This window comes from Poeciliopsis prolifica, unplaced genomic scaffold (genome assembly GCF_027474105.1).
Source record: "Poeciliopsis prolifica strain line A6 unplaced genomic scaffold, Auburn_PproV2 SCAFFOLD165, whole genome shotgun sequence".
Taxonomy (NCBI): domain Eukaryota; kingdom Metazoa; phylum Chordata; class Actinopteri; order Cyprinodontiformes; family Poeciliidae; genus Poeciliopsis; species Poeciliopsis prolifica.
The window spans coordinates 116,231-132,500 of record NW_026562540.1 but is presented as its reverse complement, the minus strand read 5'-3'; the positions used below and the strand labels follow the sequence as shown (position 1 = coordinate 132,500).

The 16,270-nt window shown below is 47.3% G+C and overlaps 1 protein-coding gene across 1 annotated transcript in view; it reads left to right on the top strand.

The window, feature by feature from the left end:
• The window catches only part of ttc3 (tetratricopeptide repeat domain 3), a 51,013-nt gene that overhangs the window by 16,169 nt on the left and 18,574 nt on the right, over window positions 1-16,270 (top strand). The window contains 16 exon segments of the mRNA XM_055025914.1: window positions 61-100; window positions 1,489-1,552; window positions 1,629-1,787; window positions 2,229-2,309; window positions 3,234-3,261; window positions 3,264-3,342; window positions 3,742-3,827; window positions 3,830-3,867; window positions 3,938-4,001; window positions 4,004-4,059; window positions 4,132-4,233; window positions 4,304-4,396; window positions 4,469-4,533; window positions 5,961-5,980; window positions 5,983-6,093; window positions 7,029-7,349. Of these exon segments, the coding sequence (XP_054881889.1) occupies window positions 61-100; window positions 1,489-1,552; window positions 1,629-1,787; window positions 2,229-2,309; window positions 3,234-3,261; window positions 3,264-3,342; window positions 3,742-3,827; window positions 3,830-3,867; window positions 3,938-4,001; window positions 4,004-4,059; window positions 4,132-4,233; window positions 4,304-4,396; window positions 4,469-4,533; window positions 5,961-5,980; window positions 5,983-6,093; window positions 7,029-7,349 (1,407 nt within the window).

The window sequence follows — 16,270 nt, the reverse complement described above, 5'->3', positions numbered from 1 at the left end:
GACTGTTTGTGTTTTAATTTGTGTTTTAATTTGTGTTTTAACGACTGTTTGTGTCTGAAGCGCTGTCCGACCCGGAGGGGCGACTCAAAACATCCAGAAGGTCAGTGAGGTCACACGTCGTCCCTTTGATTTGTTCATCAGACTTCCTCCTGTTTAGTGAAAATCTTTGTAAAGACGGTCCCTTCCCTTTAAACACAGCATGATGTCCAAGAGCAAAACCGGGTTCTATCTTTGACTAGACCTTTCTTTCTTTGATGTCATTTTAGCACAGGGTTATATTTGGACATGTAGGCTGACTGACAACTTTGGAATTTAGAAACCACAAACGGAATGTCTCTTTCCTTCCTCTGTCTCGAGAAAGCTCATTCTGCAAAGCATAGCGGCGGCGTATCCTGTAGAGCAGCGGTGTCAAACTCCAGTCCTGGAGGGCCGGTGTCCTGCAACTTTTAGATGTGCCTTTGCTGCACCACCTGAATAGAATAATTAGGTCATTAAGGCTCTGCAGAACAAGGAGGAGGAAATTAAGCCATTCCATCCCAGTGTTTTGTACCTGTGGCACATCTAAAAACTGCAGGACAGCGGCCCTTGAGGACTGGAGTTTGACACCCTGCTGTAGAGTATTGTGTCCTGTGGAACCCCGTGTTACCCTGTAGTGTCCTGTGCACCCCATGTTTCCCTGTGGCACCCTGTGTTACCCTGTAGCGTCCTGTGGCACCCCGTGTTTCCCTGTGGCAACCCGTGTTACCCTGTGTCACCCCGTGTTACCCTGTAGTGTCCTGTGGCACCCCGTGTTTCCCTGTGGCACCCCGTGTTGCCCTGTAGTGTTCTGTGGCACCCCGTGTTTCCCTGTGGCACCCCGTGTTACCCCGTGTTGCCCTGTGGCACCCCGTGTTGCCCCGTGGCACCCCCTGTTTCCCGTGGCACCCCGTGTTTCCCCGTGGCACCCGTGTTTCCCTGTAGTGTTCTGTGGCACCCCGTGTTTCCCTGTGGCACCCCGTGTTACCCTGTAGTGTCCTGTGGCACCCCGTGTTTCCCTGTGGCACCCTGTGTTACCCTGTAGTGTCCTGTGGCACCCCGTGTTTCCCTTTGGCGCCCCGTGTTGCCCTGTAGTGTCCTGTGGCACCCCGTGTTTCCCTGTGGCACCCCGTGTTACCCTGTAGTGTCCTGTGGCACCCCGTGTTACCCTGTAGTGTCCTGTGGCACCCCGTGTTTCCCTGTGGCACCCCGTGTTACCCTGTAGTGTCCTGTGGCACCCCGTGTTTCCCTGTGGCACCCTGTGTTACCCTGTAGTGTCCTGTGGCACCCGTGTTGCCCTGTGGCACCCCGTGTTGCCCCGTGGCACCCCGTGTTGCCCCGTGGCACCCCGTGTTTCCCCGTGGCACCCCGTGTTTCCCCGTGGCACCCCGTGTTTCCCCGTGGCACCCCGTGTTTCCCTGTAGTACCTGTAGTGCCCAAGGTCTGTGGAAACAGCCTCTGCTCTCTCTGCAGTGAGCGCGACGACCTCAGTGGTTCTAAAATCAAGTCAAAGAGCCAAAGCGAAATGCAGAAAGCGGTGAGTCTTTCTTCCTGTCGGTTCTTTTAATCACTGGGTTTTTCCGACTCTGACCCGCTGCGTTTGTGTCCATCAGAACCAGAACCAGAAGATGGCCGACAGCAAAGCAGATTTATGTAAGGAGCTTCGGTTTCTGGTGCAGGAGGCTCAGAGCGCGCTGTCGGATCTCCGCAGCCGCAACGCAGAGCAGGCCTTCAGCCAGGCGCTGGGGCTGCTGGAAGCCGCGCCGGCCGAGGTAAGAAACTGCCGAACATCTGGTAACTAGTGCTGAAAAAATGTGGTAAAGACGACCGGAGTAATGTGGGACAATGTGGCATGATGTCTGGCTTTTTCATCCCTCCAACTGATGGGCGTCAGCCTGCTATTGAAGCTTCTGGAAAATACTTAGAAAATACTATTTGACAACATCTGGAACAAAGTCCAGGGTTCACTCCGAGGGCCTGAAGGGGGCGCTCTGCCGCTGTTGCATGTCAGTTCAGATGGGAGGAGCAGCAGGGCGGGTTCGGTCATGATTAGTTTGGTTTGGGATGTTCTGGTGGGGTCAGAGATAATTTAACTGATACGTTTTTTTTAACCTGTTCATTCCAGTTAATTAGTTGACGATTCTTTGAATTATTGATTAATTGTGATTAATCTGTTTCAGTGACTACTTGATGGATCTGAATGTTTTTCTCAGAAACTGGGACTTTCCTCTCTGGATGTTCTGCTGCTGCTGTTCGGTCGAGCGTCGGCCTTGATAGAAATCGGACAGCCGGAGGTGAGTCGCCCAGAGGAACGCGGTTTGGAACATTTTCATCAAAATGCCTTGAAATAACCCTAAATTAAAAGCGGCCAATGGATGAAACACAAATAGATGCAAGAAAAAAAGCTGAATTATAAGCAGCCAAACATTAATGCCTGACTAGAACCAGTCTGGCAACAGGAAGTAGACAAAAGCAGCACATCTACAGAACAGCTTGGAAACACAATCACCATCAGGCTCTAAAGGCTGACAGTGATTTTCTAATTATTATACAGTTTATAAACGCACAATTTATCACCATAAATTTTCAGAAACATTCAATTCAGAAATGTTAAATTTCATCGTAACTGGTATCATCCAAGCAACTCCAAAGAATCGTGCTGCAGTAGCAGTCAGTGCAGGGAATATGAAGCGGCCTGACTGAAGACTGTTGCTGTTTAAACCAGAGATGCTCCGATCAGGGTTTTTTGCTGCCGATACTGATCATCCATGAGGCCGATCACCCAAACGTCCCCGTTAACTCGGAGCGCTAAAGCTCCTCACTACAGGATTTGTTTCTGTGCAGCGAGAAGGAAACAGGAGCTTCAGGCTGAGAAGGCAGATACAGATGATTGGCAACGGGAGACAGTGATCGATCACAGATCGTACACTTTTTCACAGAAATTGGCCGCTTATGACCGCTGGCCGTCCGATCGATGGTCACACGTATAGTTTGAAGGTTTTCCATCTTCGCAGCTTTGAGAACCAGAGGGAATAAGTGTCGGATCAGAGCAACGGCAGCCTGAGCGCTGCAACTCTGCAAAAACGTAATCCTGAAACTTTAAACCTCTGGGAAATGTTTCCTCTCAGTCCCAGATTTGTTGGTCTGTCAGCTCCTACTTTGTCATTTCTGCTCTGTTGTGCGTCTAAAAACCGTTTTCTTGATGATTCTTGCTGCAGGAACTGGCAGAAGCAGAGAAACTCCTGGAGAGATGAAATCGTTTGAAGAGCGAACGTTCCAGTGTCTGGTTTATTATGCCATCGGCAGAGTGTTTCTACGAGAAAATCGGTGCGTTTGTTGTTTAAAATTGACCTTTTGCATATTTTTGCTCCTAAATTTTAGTTTCTGTTTCAAAAAAAGACCCAGCTGATTTCTGGCAGTAAGTTACTATTTTTGGTGCTTAGAAAACGAGTTCTGATAAATTGCACTTGACCGGCACAGCCCTGTTGTCTAGCAACCCAGCTGATCGCCAGCATTCCTGCTGTACAATGGCTGCTGGAAAAGACAAAAGTTTAGTTGTTGACTTTCTGACTGGTTTTGCAGGCAGCTCCACTAACTAAAATCTGATTTTCTGAGAATAATTTGGTGTAATAAACATGGTGATCAGGTTTTGTCTAGGCCGTTCCAGGAAGTGTCTCCTATGTCCTCGTTTCTTGTTCTCCAGCTGTGTCTCCTCCTGTTATGCAGGTTTAAAGTTGCCATGCAGCAGTTTTCAGATTCGCTGCAGATGGTGAAGAATCAAATTACACCAGGTAAACTCACCTGGCCGTTGACCAAGAGATTGTTAAAGAAACACAAGCGGACAGTTTCAAGGTTGGTGCGTCCTGAATGGTCTCGAATGTGTCGCGGTGAGGAAACTCCTGAATCATCCTGTCTGTTCCAGGAGATGCTTGAGGAATCGATAGAGTTGTGTAGATTTCCCCCCGCCCCGGACGCCGTCTGTCGTCTTGAAAATGTCTTTGCCCTCTAAAAGCTGAGATCTATTTCACTGACCCAGATTTTAAGGTAAGCAGGAGCTCATTTCTGTGGTTGGGAGAAAACCGCGTTGAGTTTTGAACGAGAAGCTTGTTGTTTCAGGGCTACATTCAGATATGCTGCTGTCAGAGCTGCAAGGTTGAATTTCACATCAGCTGCTGGAAGAGCCTAAAATCTACCAAGTTCAGTGAAAAGAATGAAAAGGTTTGCTTTTCATTCCTCTTTCCTGCAGATTCGATTCCCTGACATGGGGAATCATGAGTTTGTTTCGCAGGATGTCCTGAATGAGGCGTGTTTGACTCCCGACTGTCTGGGTAAAATCTGCTCTATACGAATCTTTGGTCCTACGGGTTTGGTGAAATGTAAGGTGAGAAAACGTCCAGAGGAGCGTCGCTGTGAACGGCGGGTCAGCGCTGACCGCTTTGCTTTGTGTTTTCAGTTTGAAATGACCATCACGAAACCAGAGCTGCCAAAGAAACCTCGAGTTAACCAGAAAGCCACCAGGTGAGGCGGCTGAAGTCCAACGCCAGTTTCTCCTCGGACTACCAGAGAAATGATTAGAAAATGGCTCCAATGCTTTCTTACAAAGAAACTTAAAATTTTCTTCCATCAACATTTTTGAATGAAATGCTTTGAAACATGTTGCCGGCGGCTATTGTGTCGTAAGAATTAGTTTTGGAGCTGAATGACTATTGAATATTTCTGTCAAGGTATTTATAGTATAAATTGTAGGCCTGACTCGATTAATTAGATTAATAAATTAATCAATAATAATCAACTAACTTAGCAATCGAGTAATCATTAACTGGAGTAAACACTCAAAAATGACAGGTAAATTTGGTTTTTAGGACAAATTAAAATATGTACTAGAGGTGTGACGATGGATCTGCCGGCCGCCGAGCGATCGGCTGATTTCTGTGAAAAAGTGTCCGATCGATCAGCGTCTGGTTGCCGATCACCGAATCCGATCGCCTGTATCTGCCGTCTCAGCCTGCAGCTCCTGCCTCCTTCTCGCGGCGCAGCAGCTTTAGCGCTCTGAGTGAACGGGAACGTTTGCGTGTTGCGGCGGAGAACGACCTGGAGGTGAAGCTCTTCACGATGCGTCACAACCAATCTAATGCGATATGAAAAGAACTTGATTGATTTGGCTCCATCGAGGCTCCATGCGGGAACAGGAGACGTCAGTCAGCAGGTTGAGCAGCGCAGCTACTACCGACACGCAGCGGATCAGCATCACGTCAGAAAGCTAAACAAATAACCCAACCATAATTCAAGGAGCGAGTCGCTGGTTCTGCTGCCGCTGTGGGACCGACTGCTGGGAATATTTCAGACGGAGCCGCTGCAGACGGTGAACTCTGACCCCGAGAGCTGAGAGCCGCAGCAGGAGCTAAAACGGATTTTAGATGTGCGTTAACTCTTTCGCTGTCCTGGCATGAGATGGGTAATCTCTGAAAATAATCGATCCCCTCTGCAGTCCTCGCTCAGTCAGAAGCAGCCAATCAGAGCCAGGCTGTCAGGAAGTTTTGATTTAGTAACTCAGGATTGTTTATGTTGATGCAACCTGCAATTTAACTTTGAATGTTTCCTTTTTTACTTGGCATTATTTGATATAGGAAATGAACGGTGATCGAAGTTTAGAGATTTTAGTCTGAAAATGTTTTAGTTAAAACTCGTCAGACTCATTAAAACAATGCTGCATTTTAGCCGATAAAATGTTTAATTAAAATGGAATATAATAGTTTAATGGCATCTTTTAAAGTTTTTCTATTGCTGTTTAAAAGAGGACGGTGGTTCAATGACAGATCTATAGAATGTGTACATTTTTATTCAACCAATCAATTGATTAATTGATTGCCAAAGTCATTGTTAGTGGGCGCTGTGTTGAAGAGTAACTAATGAGTCTCTGTTTTTCTTCTGGTGTTTGTTGCCAGTGTGAAGAAGTTAAAGTCCAAAGAGATCAGAAGCAGAAGAGGAAACAGTTCAAACAGACGTTTAAGGATCCGAAAACCAACAACCAGGAAATCCTGCAGAAGGACGACTCTGGATCGCAGAATCAACAGAAAGGTCCGCTTCACTCTGAACGTTTTTCCTTCCACAGGACTTTCCAGTGCAAACCTCACCAAGAACGTTTGGCCTGAGAGCAAATAAAACGTAACAGACATCAGATCAGAAATATTAAATCTTAATATTGATGAAAAGTTTAGGTTCCAATAGCAAAATGGAAATTGGATCGATACCGATGTTGATATCAGATCAATAAAACAGATATTGGAAATTCTAGATTTAGTGTCAGTGACATGTCTGATCTATTCAGTATAACTTTACGCTTTCAGTTCTGAACGGGATCGAGTTCCTCTGGGCTTCATCCTGAAATTAGACAAAAAAATATGTAAAATATTATTTTACTTTATATCATTTACTCAATCAAACTCTGGATGAAAGTTTAATTCCAAAACAATCAACCAGTTTCAGTTTTATTTTCTGTCGGCTGTTTTTCTCCAGCGGCAAATTAAAGTTGATTTCACATGTTTGACCAGCTGGTGGCGCTGTTGGTGAATTAAAATGAACTGATGCAGAGGAATAAGATGATGTTTAAAACTTGAATGTTTTAAATCAACAATTCAATTCTGTATCGGACCGGAATCAGCCGACAATAAACCTCAGCTATCAGAACTGAGAAGGTGGAAAAATGGCCCGGCGGAACCGGACAACCGGCCCGGTGGAACCGGACAACCGGCCCGGTGGAACCGGACAACCGGCCCGGTGGAACCGGACAACCGGCCCGGTGGAACCGGACAACCGGCCCGGTGGAACCGGACAACCGGCCCGGTGGAACCGGACAACCGGCCCGGTGGAACGAACCGGCGCTAAAGATTTATGCAGGGTCTGCTGAAGTGCAGCTTCGTTTCTCATTTGGGTTTCAGTATTTGCTCTTGAACCAAACCCAGAAAGACTTTTCCGATTTGCCGTTTTTCACTGTCCTGTTGTTTCTCCTGCAGCCTGGTTGGTGTACAGAGACCGGGTTCTGCTGCAGATCAACCAGAACCTGGACCTGCTGCGGGAGGAGCAGGGCCTGCAGGTGTCGGCGCTGGCCAGCGGCCTGCGGCCCTGGCTGGAGCTGGACTGGGCACGGGGGAACCGCCTGGCCGGCCGCCTGCTCCACTGGCAGCAGGAGCGGCTGCAGACGCTGGGCCAGGCCGTGGAGCTGCTGCTGGAGCGCAAGAACCGGGTCTGGGCCCGGGTCTTCATCCAGCAGCTCAGCCACTGCGTGGGAATAGATGCCAAGCTGAGCAAGTGGGCGTGTCAGCTGGACGGCGCAGGTAGGACTCGGCTGGCGACGACGGGTCACAACCAGAACCAGATCCAGTCATTAGTTATTAGTTAGGGCACAGCTGTAAACCAGAAATCAGGCTGACCTCTGACCTCTGCCTCAATCAGGCTGACCTCTGCCTCAACGCTCCAGAGCCACATAAAGCCGGTTCCAAAGTGTCAGGTTCAAATAACTGGAGCACTTTCACTTGGAAAAAGAAGAGAGAAACAAGTTATTTAATTTCACACTGAGTGGAGAGCAGAGAAAACCGATCTCTGCATCGCGTCTCCTAAAGCCGCTCTGAGATTTCCTAAAGCCGCTCTGAGATTTCCATCCCACTTTTCCTCTTTTGTTCCAACTAGTTAGAAAAGTTTAGCAGCTGTCAGGAGAGGGCAAACAAAATGAATGACTGCTAACACACAGTCATTCATCTTTCCAGTTCAGTGGAGTCTCCTTTCGTGGTGCATGTAAGGTCTCAGGCGCAGTTCCTCTGTCTCTGGGTTACAACCCTTGACCTTTAACCTTTAGGTGTTTTCTCTCAGGCCAATTTTGGCTCCTGAGTGCCTGGCATCTGTTTCCAGTTTGGCACGCTTAGATTCCTTCCTGCATCCTAAAGTCTCCGATCAGAGAAACTCAGCCAGGCTTTGATTCCTGCAGCAGGTCTGACTGACAGCCCAACGGACCAGAACCTGCTGCTGGAGTTCTGACTAGAACCAGGAAGATAGAGACCGGCTGGTTCTACATTCCTTCACTGGGAGACTTTAAACTGCTGGTAGTTTATAAATCACTGAATGGATTAAAGATCTGCTGCTGCTGCTGCTGCTGCTGCTGCTGCAGCTGCTGCTGCTGCTGGACCAACCTTCTGGTTCTGGTTCTGCATCAGAACCAAACATGGGGAAGCAGCATTCAGCTTCTATGCATCACAGATCTAGAACAAACTGAAAACTGCTGAAACAGTTCCTTTAAATCCAGTGTGGAAACCCTGAGGCTGGTTGGAGTTGCTATTGATTAGTAACTGGATCTTTGATCAATAATCTGGGTGTATTGATTCATGATGGCGTCAAACTGCATCCTTCTGTTTTCATGAGTTAAACCCGAAACTCTGATCAGATGAACTGATTTCACTTCATGTCTGGATGTTTGAGTCACTTTTTCTGTCTGGTTGCCATGTCTGTAGTTGCCGTGTTTCTGGTTGCCATGTCTCTAGTTGCTGTGTTTCTGGTTGCCATGTCTCTAGTTGCTGTGTTTCTGGTTGCCATGTCTCTAGTTGCTGTGTTTCTGGTTGCCATGTCTCTAGTTGCTGTTTCTGGTTGCCATGTCTCTAGTTGCTGTGTTTCTGGTTGCCATGTCTCTAGTTGCTGTGTTTCTGGTTGCCATGTCTCTAGTTGCCATGTTTCTGGTTGCCATGTCTCTAGTTGCTGTGTTTCTGGTTGCCATGTCTCTAGTTGCCATGTTTCTGGTTGCCATGTCTCTAGTTGCTGTGTTTCTGGTTGCCATGTCTCTAGTTGCCATGTTTCTGGTTGCCATGTCTCTAGTTGCTGTGTTTCTGGTTGCCATGTCTCTAGTTGCTGTGTTTCTGGTTGCCATGTCTCTAGTTGCTGTATTTCTGGTTGCCATGTCTCTAGTTGCTGTGTTTCTGGTTGCCATGTCTCTAGTTGCTGTGTTTCTGGTTGCCATGTCTCTAGTTGCCATGTTTCTGGTTGCCATGTCTCTAGTTGCTGTATTTCTGGTTGCCATGTCTCTAGTTGCCATGTTTCTGGTTGCCATGTCTCTAGTTTGCTGTGTTTCTGGTTGCCATGTCTCTAGTTGCCATGTTTCTGGTTGCCATGTCTCTAGTTGCTGTGTTTCTGGTTGCCATGTCTCTAGTTGCCATGTTTCTGGTTGCCATGTCTCTAGTTGCTGTGTTTCTGGTTGCCATGTCTCTAGTTGCCATGTTTCTGGTTGCCATGTCTCTAGTTGCTGTGTTTCTGGTTGCCATGTCTCTAGTTGCTGTGTTTCTGGTTGCCATGTCTCTAGTTGCTGTGTTTCTGGTTGCCATGTCTCTAGTTGCTGTGTTTCTGGTTGCCATGTCTCTAGTTGCTGTGTTTCTGGTTGCCATGTCTCTAGTTGCCATGTTTCTGGTTGCCATGTCTCTAGTTGCTGTGTTTCTGGTTGCCATGTCTCTAGTTGCCATGTTTCTGGTTGCCATGTCTCTAGTTGCCATGTTTCTGGTTGCCATGTCTCTAGTTGCTGTGTTTCTGGTTGCCATGTCTCTAGTTGCTGTGTTTCTGGTTGCCATGTCTCTAGTTGCCATGTTTCTGGTTGCCATGTCTCTAGTTGCCATGTTTCTGGTTGCCATGTCTCTAGTTGCTGTGTTTCTGGTTGCCATGTCTCTAGTTGCTGTTTCTGGTTGCCATGTCTCTAGTTGCTGTGTTTCTGGTTGCCATGTCTCTAGTTGCCGTGTTTCTGGTTGCCATGTCTCTAGTTGCTGTGTTTCTGGTTGCCATGTCTCTAGTTGCCGTGTTTCTGGTTGCCATGTCTCTAGTTGCTGTGTTTCTGGTTGCCATGTCTCTAGTTGCCATGTTTCTGGTTGCCATGTCTCTAGTTGCTGTATTTCTGGTTGCCATGTCTCTAGTTGCCATGTTTCTGGTTGCCATGTCTCTAGTTGCCATGTTTCTGGTTGCCATGTCTCTAGTTGCCATGTTTCTGGTTGCCATGTCTCTAGTTGCTGTGTTTCTGGTTGCCATGTCTGTAGTTGCTGTGTTTCTGGTTGCCATGTCTCTAGTTGCTGTGTTTCTGGTTGCCATGTCTCTAGTTGCTGTATTTCTGGTTGCCATGTCTCTAGTTGCTGTGTTTCTGGTTGCCATGTCTCTAGTTGCTGTGTTTCTGGTTGCCATGTCTCTAGTTGCTGTGTTTCTGGTTGCCATGTCTCTAGTTGCCATGTTTCTGGTTGCCATGTCTCTAGTTGCCATGTTTCTGGTTGCCATGTCTCTAGTTGCCGTGTTTCTGGTTGCCATGTCTCTAGTTGCTGTTTCTGGTTGCCATGTCTCTAGTTGCTGTGTTTCTGGTTGCCATGTCTCTAGTTGCTGTGTTTCTGGTTGCCATGTCTCTAGTTGCTGTGTTTCTGGTTGCCATGTCTCTAGTTGCTGTTTCTGGTTGCCATGTCTCTAGTTGCCATGTTTCTGGTTGCCATGTCTCTAGTTGCCGTGTTTCTGGTTGCCATGTCTCTAGTTGCTGTATTTCTGGTTGCCATGTCTCTAGTTGCCATGTTTCTGGTTGCCATGTCTCTAGTTGCCATGTTTCTGGTTGCCATGTCTCTAGTTGCTGTGTTTCTGGTTGCCATGTCTCTAGTTGCCGTGTTTCTGGTTGCCATGTCTCTAGTTGCTGTGTTTCTGGTTGCCATGTCTCTAGTTGCTGTGTTTCTGGTTGCCATGTCTCTAGTTGCTGTGTTTCTGGTTGCCATGTCTCTAGTTGCTGTGTTTCTGGTTGCCATGTCTCTAGTTGCTGTGTTTCTGGTTGCCATGTCTCTAGTTGCCGTGTTTCTGGTTGCCATGTCTCTAGTTGCTGTGTTTCTGGTTGCCATGTCTCTAGTTGCCATGTTTCTGGTTGCCATGTCTCTAGTTGCTGTGTTTCTGGTTGCCATGTCTCTAGTTGCTGTGTTTCTGGTTGCCATGTCTCTAGTTGCTGTTTCTGGTTGCCATGTCTCTAGTTGCTGTGTTTCTGGTTGCCATGTCTCTAGTTGCTGTTTCTGGTTGCCATGTCTCTAGTTGCTGTGTTTCTGGTTGCCATGTCTCTAGTTGCTGTGTTTCTGGTTGCCATGTCTCTAGTTGCCGTGTTTCTGGTTGCCATGTCTCTAGTTGCCATGTTTCTGGTTGCCATGTCTCTAGTTGCTGTGTTTCTGGTTGCCATGTCTCTAGTTGATGTGTTTCTGGTTGCCATGTCTCTAGTTGCTGTGTTTCTGGTTGCCATGTCTCTAGTTGCTGTGTTTCTGGTTGCCATGTCTGTAGTTGCTGTGTTTCTGGTTGCCATGTCTCTAGTTGCTGTGTTTCTGGTTGCCATGTCTCTAGTTGCTGTGTTTCTGGTTGCCATGTCTCTAGTTGCTGTGTTTCTGGTTGCCATGTCTCTAGTTGCTGTGTTTCTGGTTGCCATGTCTCTAGTTGCCGTGTTTCTGGTTGCCATGTCTCTAGTTGCTGTGTTTCTGGTTGCCATGTCTCTAGTTGCCGTGTTTCTGGTTGCCATGTCTCTAGTTGCTGTATTTCTGGTTGCCATGTCTCTAGTTGCCGTGTTTCTGGTTGCCATGTCTCTAGTTGCCATGTTTCTGGTTGCCATGTCTCTAGTTGCTGTGTTTCTGGTTGCCATGTCTCTAGTTGCCATGTTTCTGGTTGCCATGTCTCTAGTTGCTGTGTTTCTGGTTGCCATGTCTCTAGTTGCCGTGTTTCTGGTTGCCATGTCTCTAGTTGCCATGTTTCTGGTTGCCATGTCTCTAGTTGCTGTGTTTCTGGTTGCCATGTCTGTAGTTGCTTTGTTTCTGGTTGCCATGTCTCTAGTTGCTGTGTTTCTGGTTGCCATGTCTCTAGTTGCCGTGTTTCTGGTTGCCATGTCTCTAGTTGCTGTGTTTCTGGTTGCCATGTCTCTAGTTGCTGTGTTTCTGGTTGCCATGTCTCTAGTTGCTGTTTTCTGGTTGCCATGTCTCTAGTTGCTGTGTTTTCTGGTTGCCATGTCTCTAGTTGCTGTTTCTGGTTGCCATGTCTCTAGTTGCTGTGTTTCTGGTTGCCATGTCTCTAGTTGCTGTTTCTGGTTGCCATGTCTCTAGTTGCTGTGTTTCTGGTTGCCATGTCTCTAGTTGCCGTGTTTCTGGTTGCCATGTCTCTAGTTGCCATGTTTCTGGTTGCCATGTCTCTAGTTGCTGTGTTTCTGGTTGCCATGTCTCTAGTTGCCGTGTTTCTGGTTGCCATGTCTCTAGTTGCTGTGTTTCTGGTTGCCATGTCTCTAGTTGCTGTGTTTCTGGTTGCCATGTCTCTAGTTGATGTGTTTCTGGTTGCCATGTCTCTAGTTGCTGTGTTTCTGGTTGCCATGTCTCTAGTTGCTGTGTTTCTGGTTGCCATGTCTGTAGTTGCTGTGTTTCTGGTTGCCATGTCTCTAGTTGCTGTGTTTCTGGTTGCCATGTCTCTAGTTGCTGTGTTTCTGGTTGCCATGTCTCTAGTTGCTGTGTTTCTGGTTGCCATGTCTCTAGTTGCCATGTTTCTGGTTGCCATGTCTCTAGTTGCTGTGTTTCTGGTTGCCATGTCTGTAGTTGCTGTGTTTCTGGTTGCCATGTCTCTAGTTGCTGTGTTTCTGGTTCCCATGTCTCTTGCTGTGTTTCTGGTTGCCATGTCTCTAGTTGCTGTGTTTCTGGTTGCCATGTCTCTAGTTGCCGTGTTTCTGGTTGCCATGTCTCTAGTTGCTGTGTTTCTGGTTGCCATGTCTCTAGTTGCTGTTTCTGGTTGCCATGTCTCTAGTTGCCATGTTTCTGGTTGCCATGTCTCTAGTTGCTGTGTTTCTGGTTGCCATGTCTCTAGTTGCTGTGTTTCTGGTTGCCATGTCTCTAGTTGCCGTGTTTCTGGTTGCCATGTCTCTAGTTGCTGTGTTTTCTGGTTGCCATGTCTGTAGTTGCTGTGTTTCTGGTTGCCATGTCTCTAGTTGCTGTGTTTCTGGTTGCCATGTCTCTAGTTGCCGTGTTTCTGGCCATGTCTGTAGTTGCTGTGTTTCTGGTTGCCATGTCTCTAGTTGCTGTGTTTCTGGTTGCCATGTCTGTAGTTGCTGTGTTTCTGGTTGCCATGTCTCTAGTTGCTGTGTTTCTGGTTGCCATGTCTCTAGTTGCTGTGTTTCTGGTTGCCATGTCTGTAGTTGCTGTGTTTCTGGTTGCCATGTCTGTAGTTGCTGTGTTTCTGGTTGCCATGTCTCTAGTTGCTGTGTTTCTGGTTGCCATGTCTCTAGTTGCTGTGTTTCTGGTTGCCATGTCTCTAGTTGCTGTGTTTCTGGTTGCCATGTCTGTAGTTGCTGTGTTTCTGGTTGCCATGTCTCTAGTTGCTGTTTCTGGTTGCCATGTCTCTAGTTGCTGTGTTTCTGGTTGCCATGTCTCTAGTTGCTGTGTTTCTGGTTGCCATGTCTGTAGTTGCTGTGTTTCTGGTTGCCATGTCTCTAGTTGCTGTTTTGGTTGCCATGTCTCTAGTTGCTGTGTTTCTGGTTGCCATGTCTCTAGTTGCTGTGTTTCTGGTTGCCATGTCTCTAGTTGCTGTGTTTCTGGTTGCCATGTCTCTAGTTGCCGTGTTTCTGGTTGCCATGTCTCTAGTTGCCATTTCTGGTTGCCATGTCTCTAGTTGCTGTGTTTCTGGTTGCCATGTCTCTAATTGCCGTGTTTCTGCCCATGTCTCTAGTTGCTGTTTCTGGTTGCCATGTCTCTAGTTGCTGTGTTTCTGGTTGCCATGTCTCTAGTTGCTGTGTTTCTGGTTGCCATGTCTCTAGTTGCCGTGTTTCTGGTTTGCCATGTCTCTAGTTGCCATGTTTCTGGTTGCCATGTCTCTAGTTGCTGTGTTTCTGGTTGCCATGTCTCTAATTGCCGTGTTTCTGGTTGCCATGTCTCTAGTTGCTGTGTTTCTGGTTGCCATGTCTCTAATTGCCGTGTTTCTGGTTGCCATGTCTCTAGTTGCTGTGTTTCTGGTTGCCATGTCTCTAGTTGCTGTGTTTCTGGTTGCCATGTCTCTAGTTGCTGTTTCTGGTTGCCATGTCTCTAGTTGCCGTGTTTCTGGTTGCCATGTCTCTAGTTGCTGTGTTTCTGGTTGCCATGTCTCTAGTTGCTGTTTCTGGTTGCCATGTCTCTAGTTGCTGTGTTTTCTGGTTGCCATGTCTCTAGTTGCCGTGTTTCTGGTTGCCATGTCTGGTTGCTGTTTCTGGTTGCCATGTCTCTAGTTGCCGTGTTTCTGCCATGTCTCTAGTTGCTGTGTTTCTGGTTGCCATGTCTCTAGTTGCCATGTTTCTGGTTGCCATGTCTCTAGTTGCCTTGTTTCTGGTTGCCATGTCTCTAGTTGCTGTTTCTGGTTGCCATGTCTCTAGTTGCTGTGTTTCTGGTTGCCATGTTTCTAGTTGCCGTGTTTTGGTTGCCATGTCTCTAGTTGCCGTGTTTCTGGTTGCCATGTCTCTAGTTGCTGTGTTTCTGGTTGCCATGTCTCTAGTTGCTGTTTCTGGTTGCCATGTCTCTAGTTGCTGTGTTTCTGGTTGCCATGTCTCTAGTTGCCGTGTTTCTGGTTGCCATGTCTCTAGTTTGCCGTGTTTCTGGTTGCCATGTCTCTAGTTGCCGTGTTTCTGGTTGCCATGTCTCTAGTTGCCGTGTTTCTGGTTGCCATGTCTCTAGTTGCCGTGTTTCTGGTTGCCATGTCTCTAGTTGCCATGTTTCTGGTTGCCATGTCTCTAGTTGCCATGTTTCTGGTTGCCATGTCTCTAGTTGCCGTGTTTCTGGTTGCCATGTCTCTAGTTGCTGTGTTTCTGGTTGCCATGTCTGTAGTTGCTGTGTTTCTGGTTGCCATGTTTGCTGTGTTTCTGGTTGCCATGTTTGCTGTGTTTCTGGTTGCCATGTCTCTAGTTTGCTGTGTTTCTGGTTGCCATGTCTCTAGTTGCCGTGTTTCTGGTTGCCATGTCTCTAGTTGCCGTGTTTCTGGTTGCCATGTCTCTAGTTGCCGTGTTTCTGGTTGCCATGTCTGTAGTTGCCGTGTTTCTGGTTGCCATGTTTCTAGTTGCTGTGTTTCTGGTTGCCATGTCTCTAGTTGCTGTGTTTCTGGTTGCCATGTCTCTAGTTGCTGTGTTTCTGGTTGCCATGTCTCTAGTTTGCTGTGTTTCTGGTTGCCATGTCTGTAGTTGCTGTGTTTCTGGTTGCCATGTCTCTAGTTGCTGTGTTTCTGGTTGCCATGTCTCTAGTTGCCGTGTTTCTGGTTGCCATGTCTCTAGTTGCTGTGTTTCTGGTTGCCATGTCTCTAGTTGCTGTTTCTGGTTGCCATGTCTCTAGTTGCCGTGTTTCTGGTTGCCATGTCTCTAGTTGCCGTGTTTCTGGTTGCCATGTCTCTAGTTGCTGTGTTTCTGGTTGCCATGTCTCTAGTTGCCATGTTTCTGGTTGCCATGTCTCTAGTTGCCATGTTTCTGGTTGCCATGTCTCTAGTTGCTGTGTTTCTGGTTGCCATGTCTCTAGTTGCCGTGTTTCTGGTTGCCATGTCTCTAGTTGCTGTGTTTCTGGTTGCCATGTCTCTAGTTGCCATGTTTCTGGTTGCCATGTCTCTAGTTGCCGTGTTTCTGGTTGCCATGTCTCTAGTTGCCGTGTTTCTGGTTGCCATGTCTCTAGTTGCTGTGTTTCTGGTTGCCATGTCTCTAGTTGCCGTGTTTCTGGTTGCCATGTCTCTAGTTGCTGTGTTTCTGGTTGCCATGTCTCTAGTTGCCATGTTTCTGGTTGCCATGTCTCTAGTTGCCGTGTTTCTGGTTGCCATGTCTGTAGTTGCCGTGTTTCTGGTTGCCATGTCTCTAGTTGCCATGTTTCTGGTTGCCATGTCTCTAGTTGCTGTGTTTCTGGTTGCCATGTCTCTAGTTGCCGTGTTTCTGGTTGCCATGTCTCTAGTTGCCGTGTTTCTGGTTGCCATGTCTCTAATTGCTGTGTTTCTGGTTGCCATGTCTCTAGTTGCTGTGTTTCTGGTTGCCATGTCTCTAGTTGCCGTGTTTCTGGTTGCCATGTCTCTAATTGCTGTGTTTCTGGTTGCCATGTCTCTAGTTGCTGTGTTTCTGGTTGCCATGTCTCTAGTTGCTGTGTTTCTGGTTGCCATGTCTCTAGTTGCTGTTTCTGGTTGCCATGTCTCTAGTTGCCATGTTTCTGGTTGCCATGTCTCTAGTTGCCATGTTTCTGGTTGCCATGTCTCTAGTTGCCATGTTTCTGGT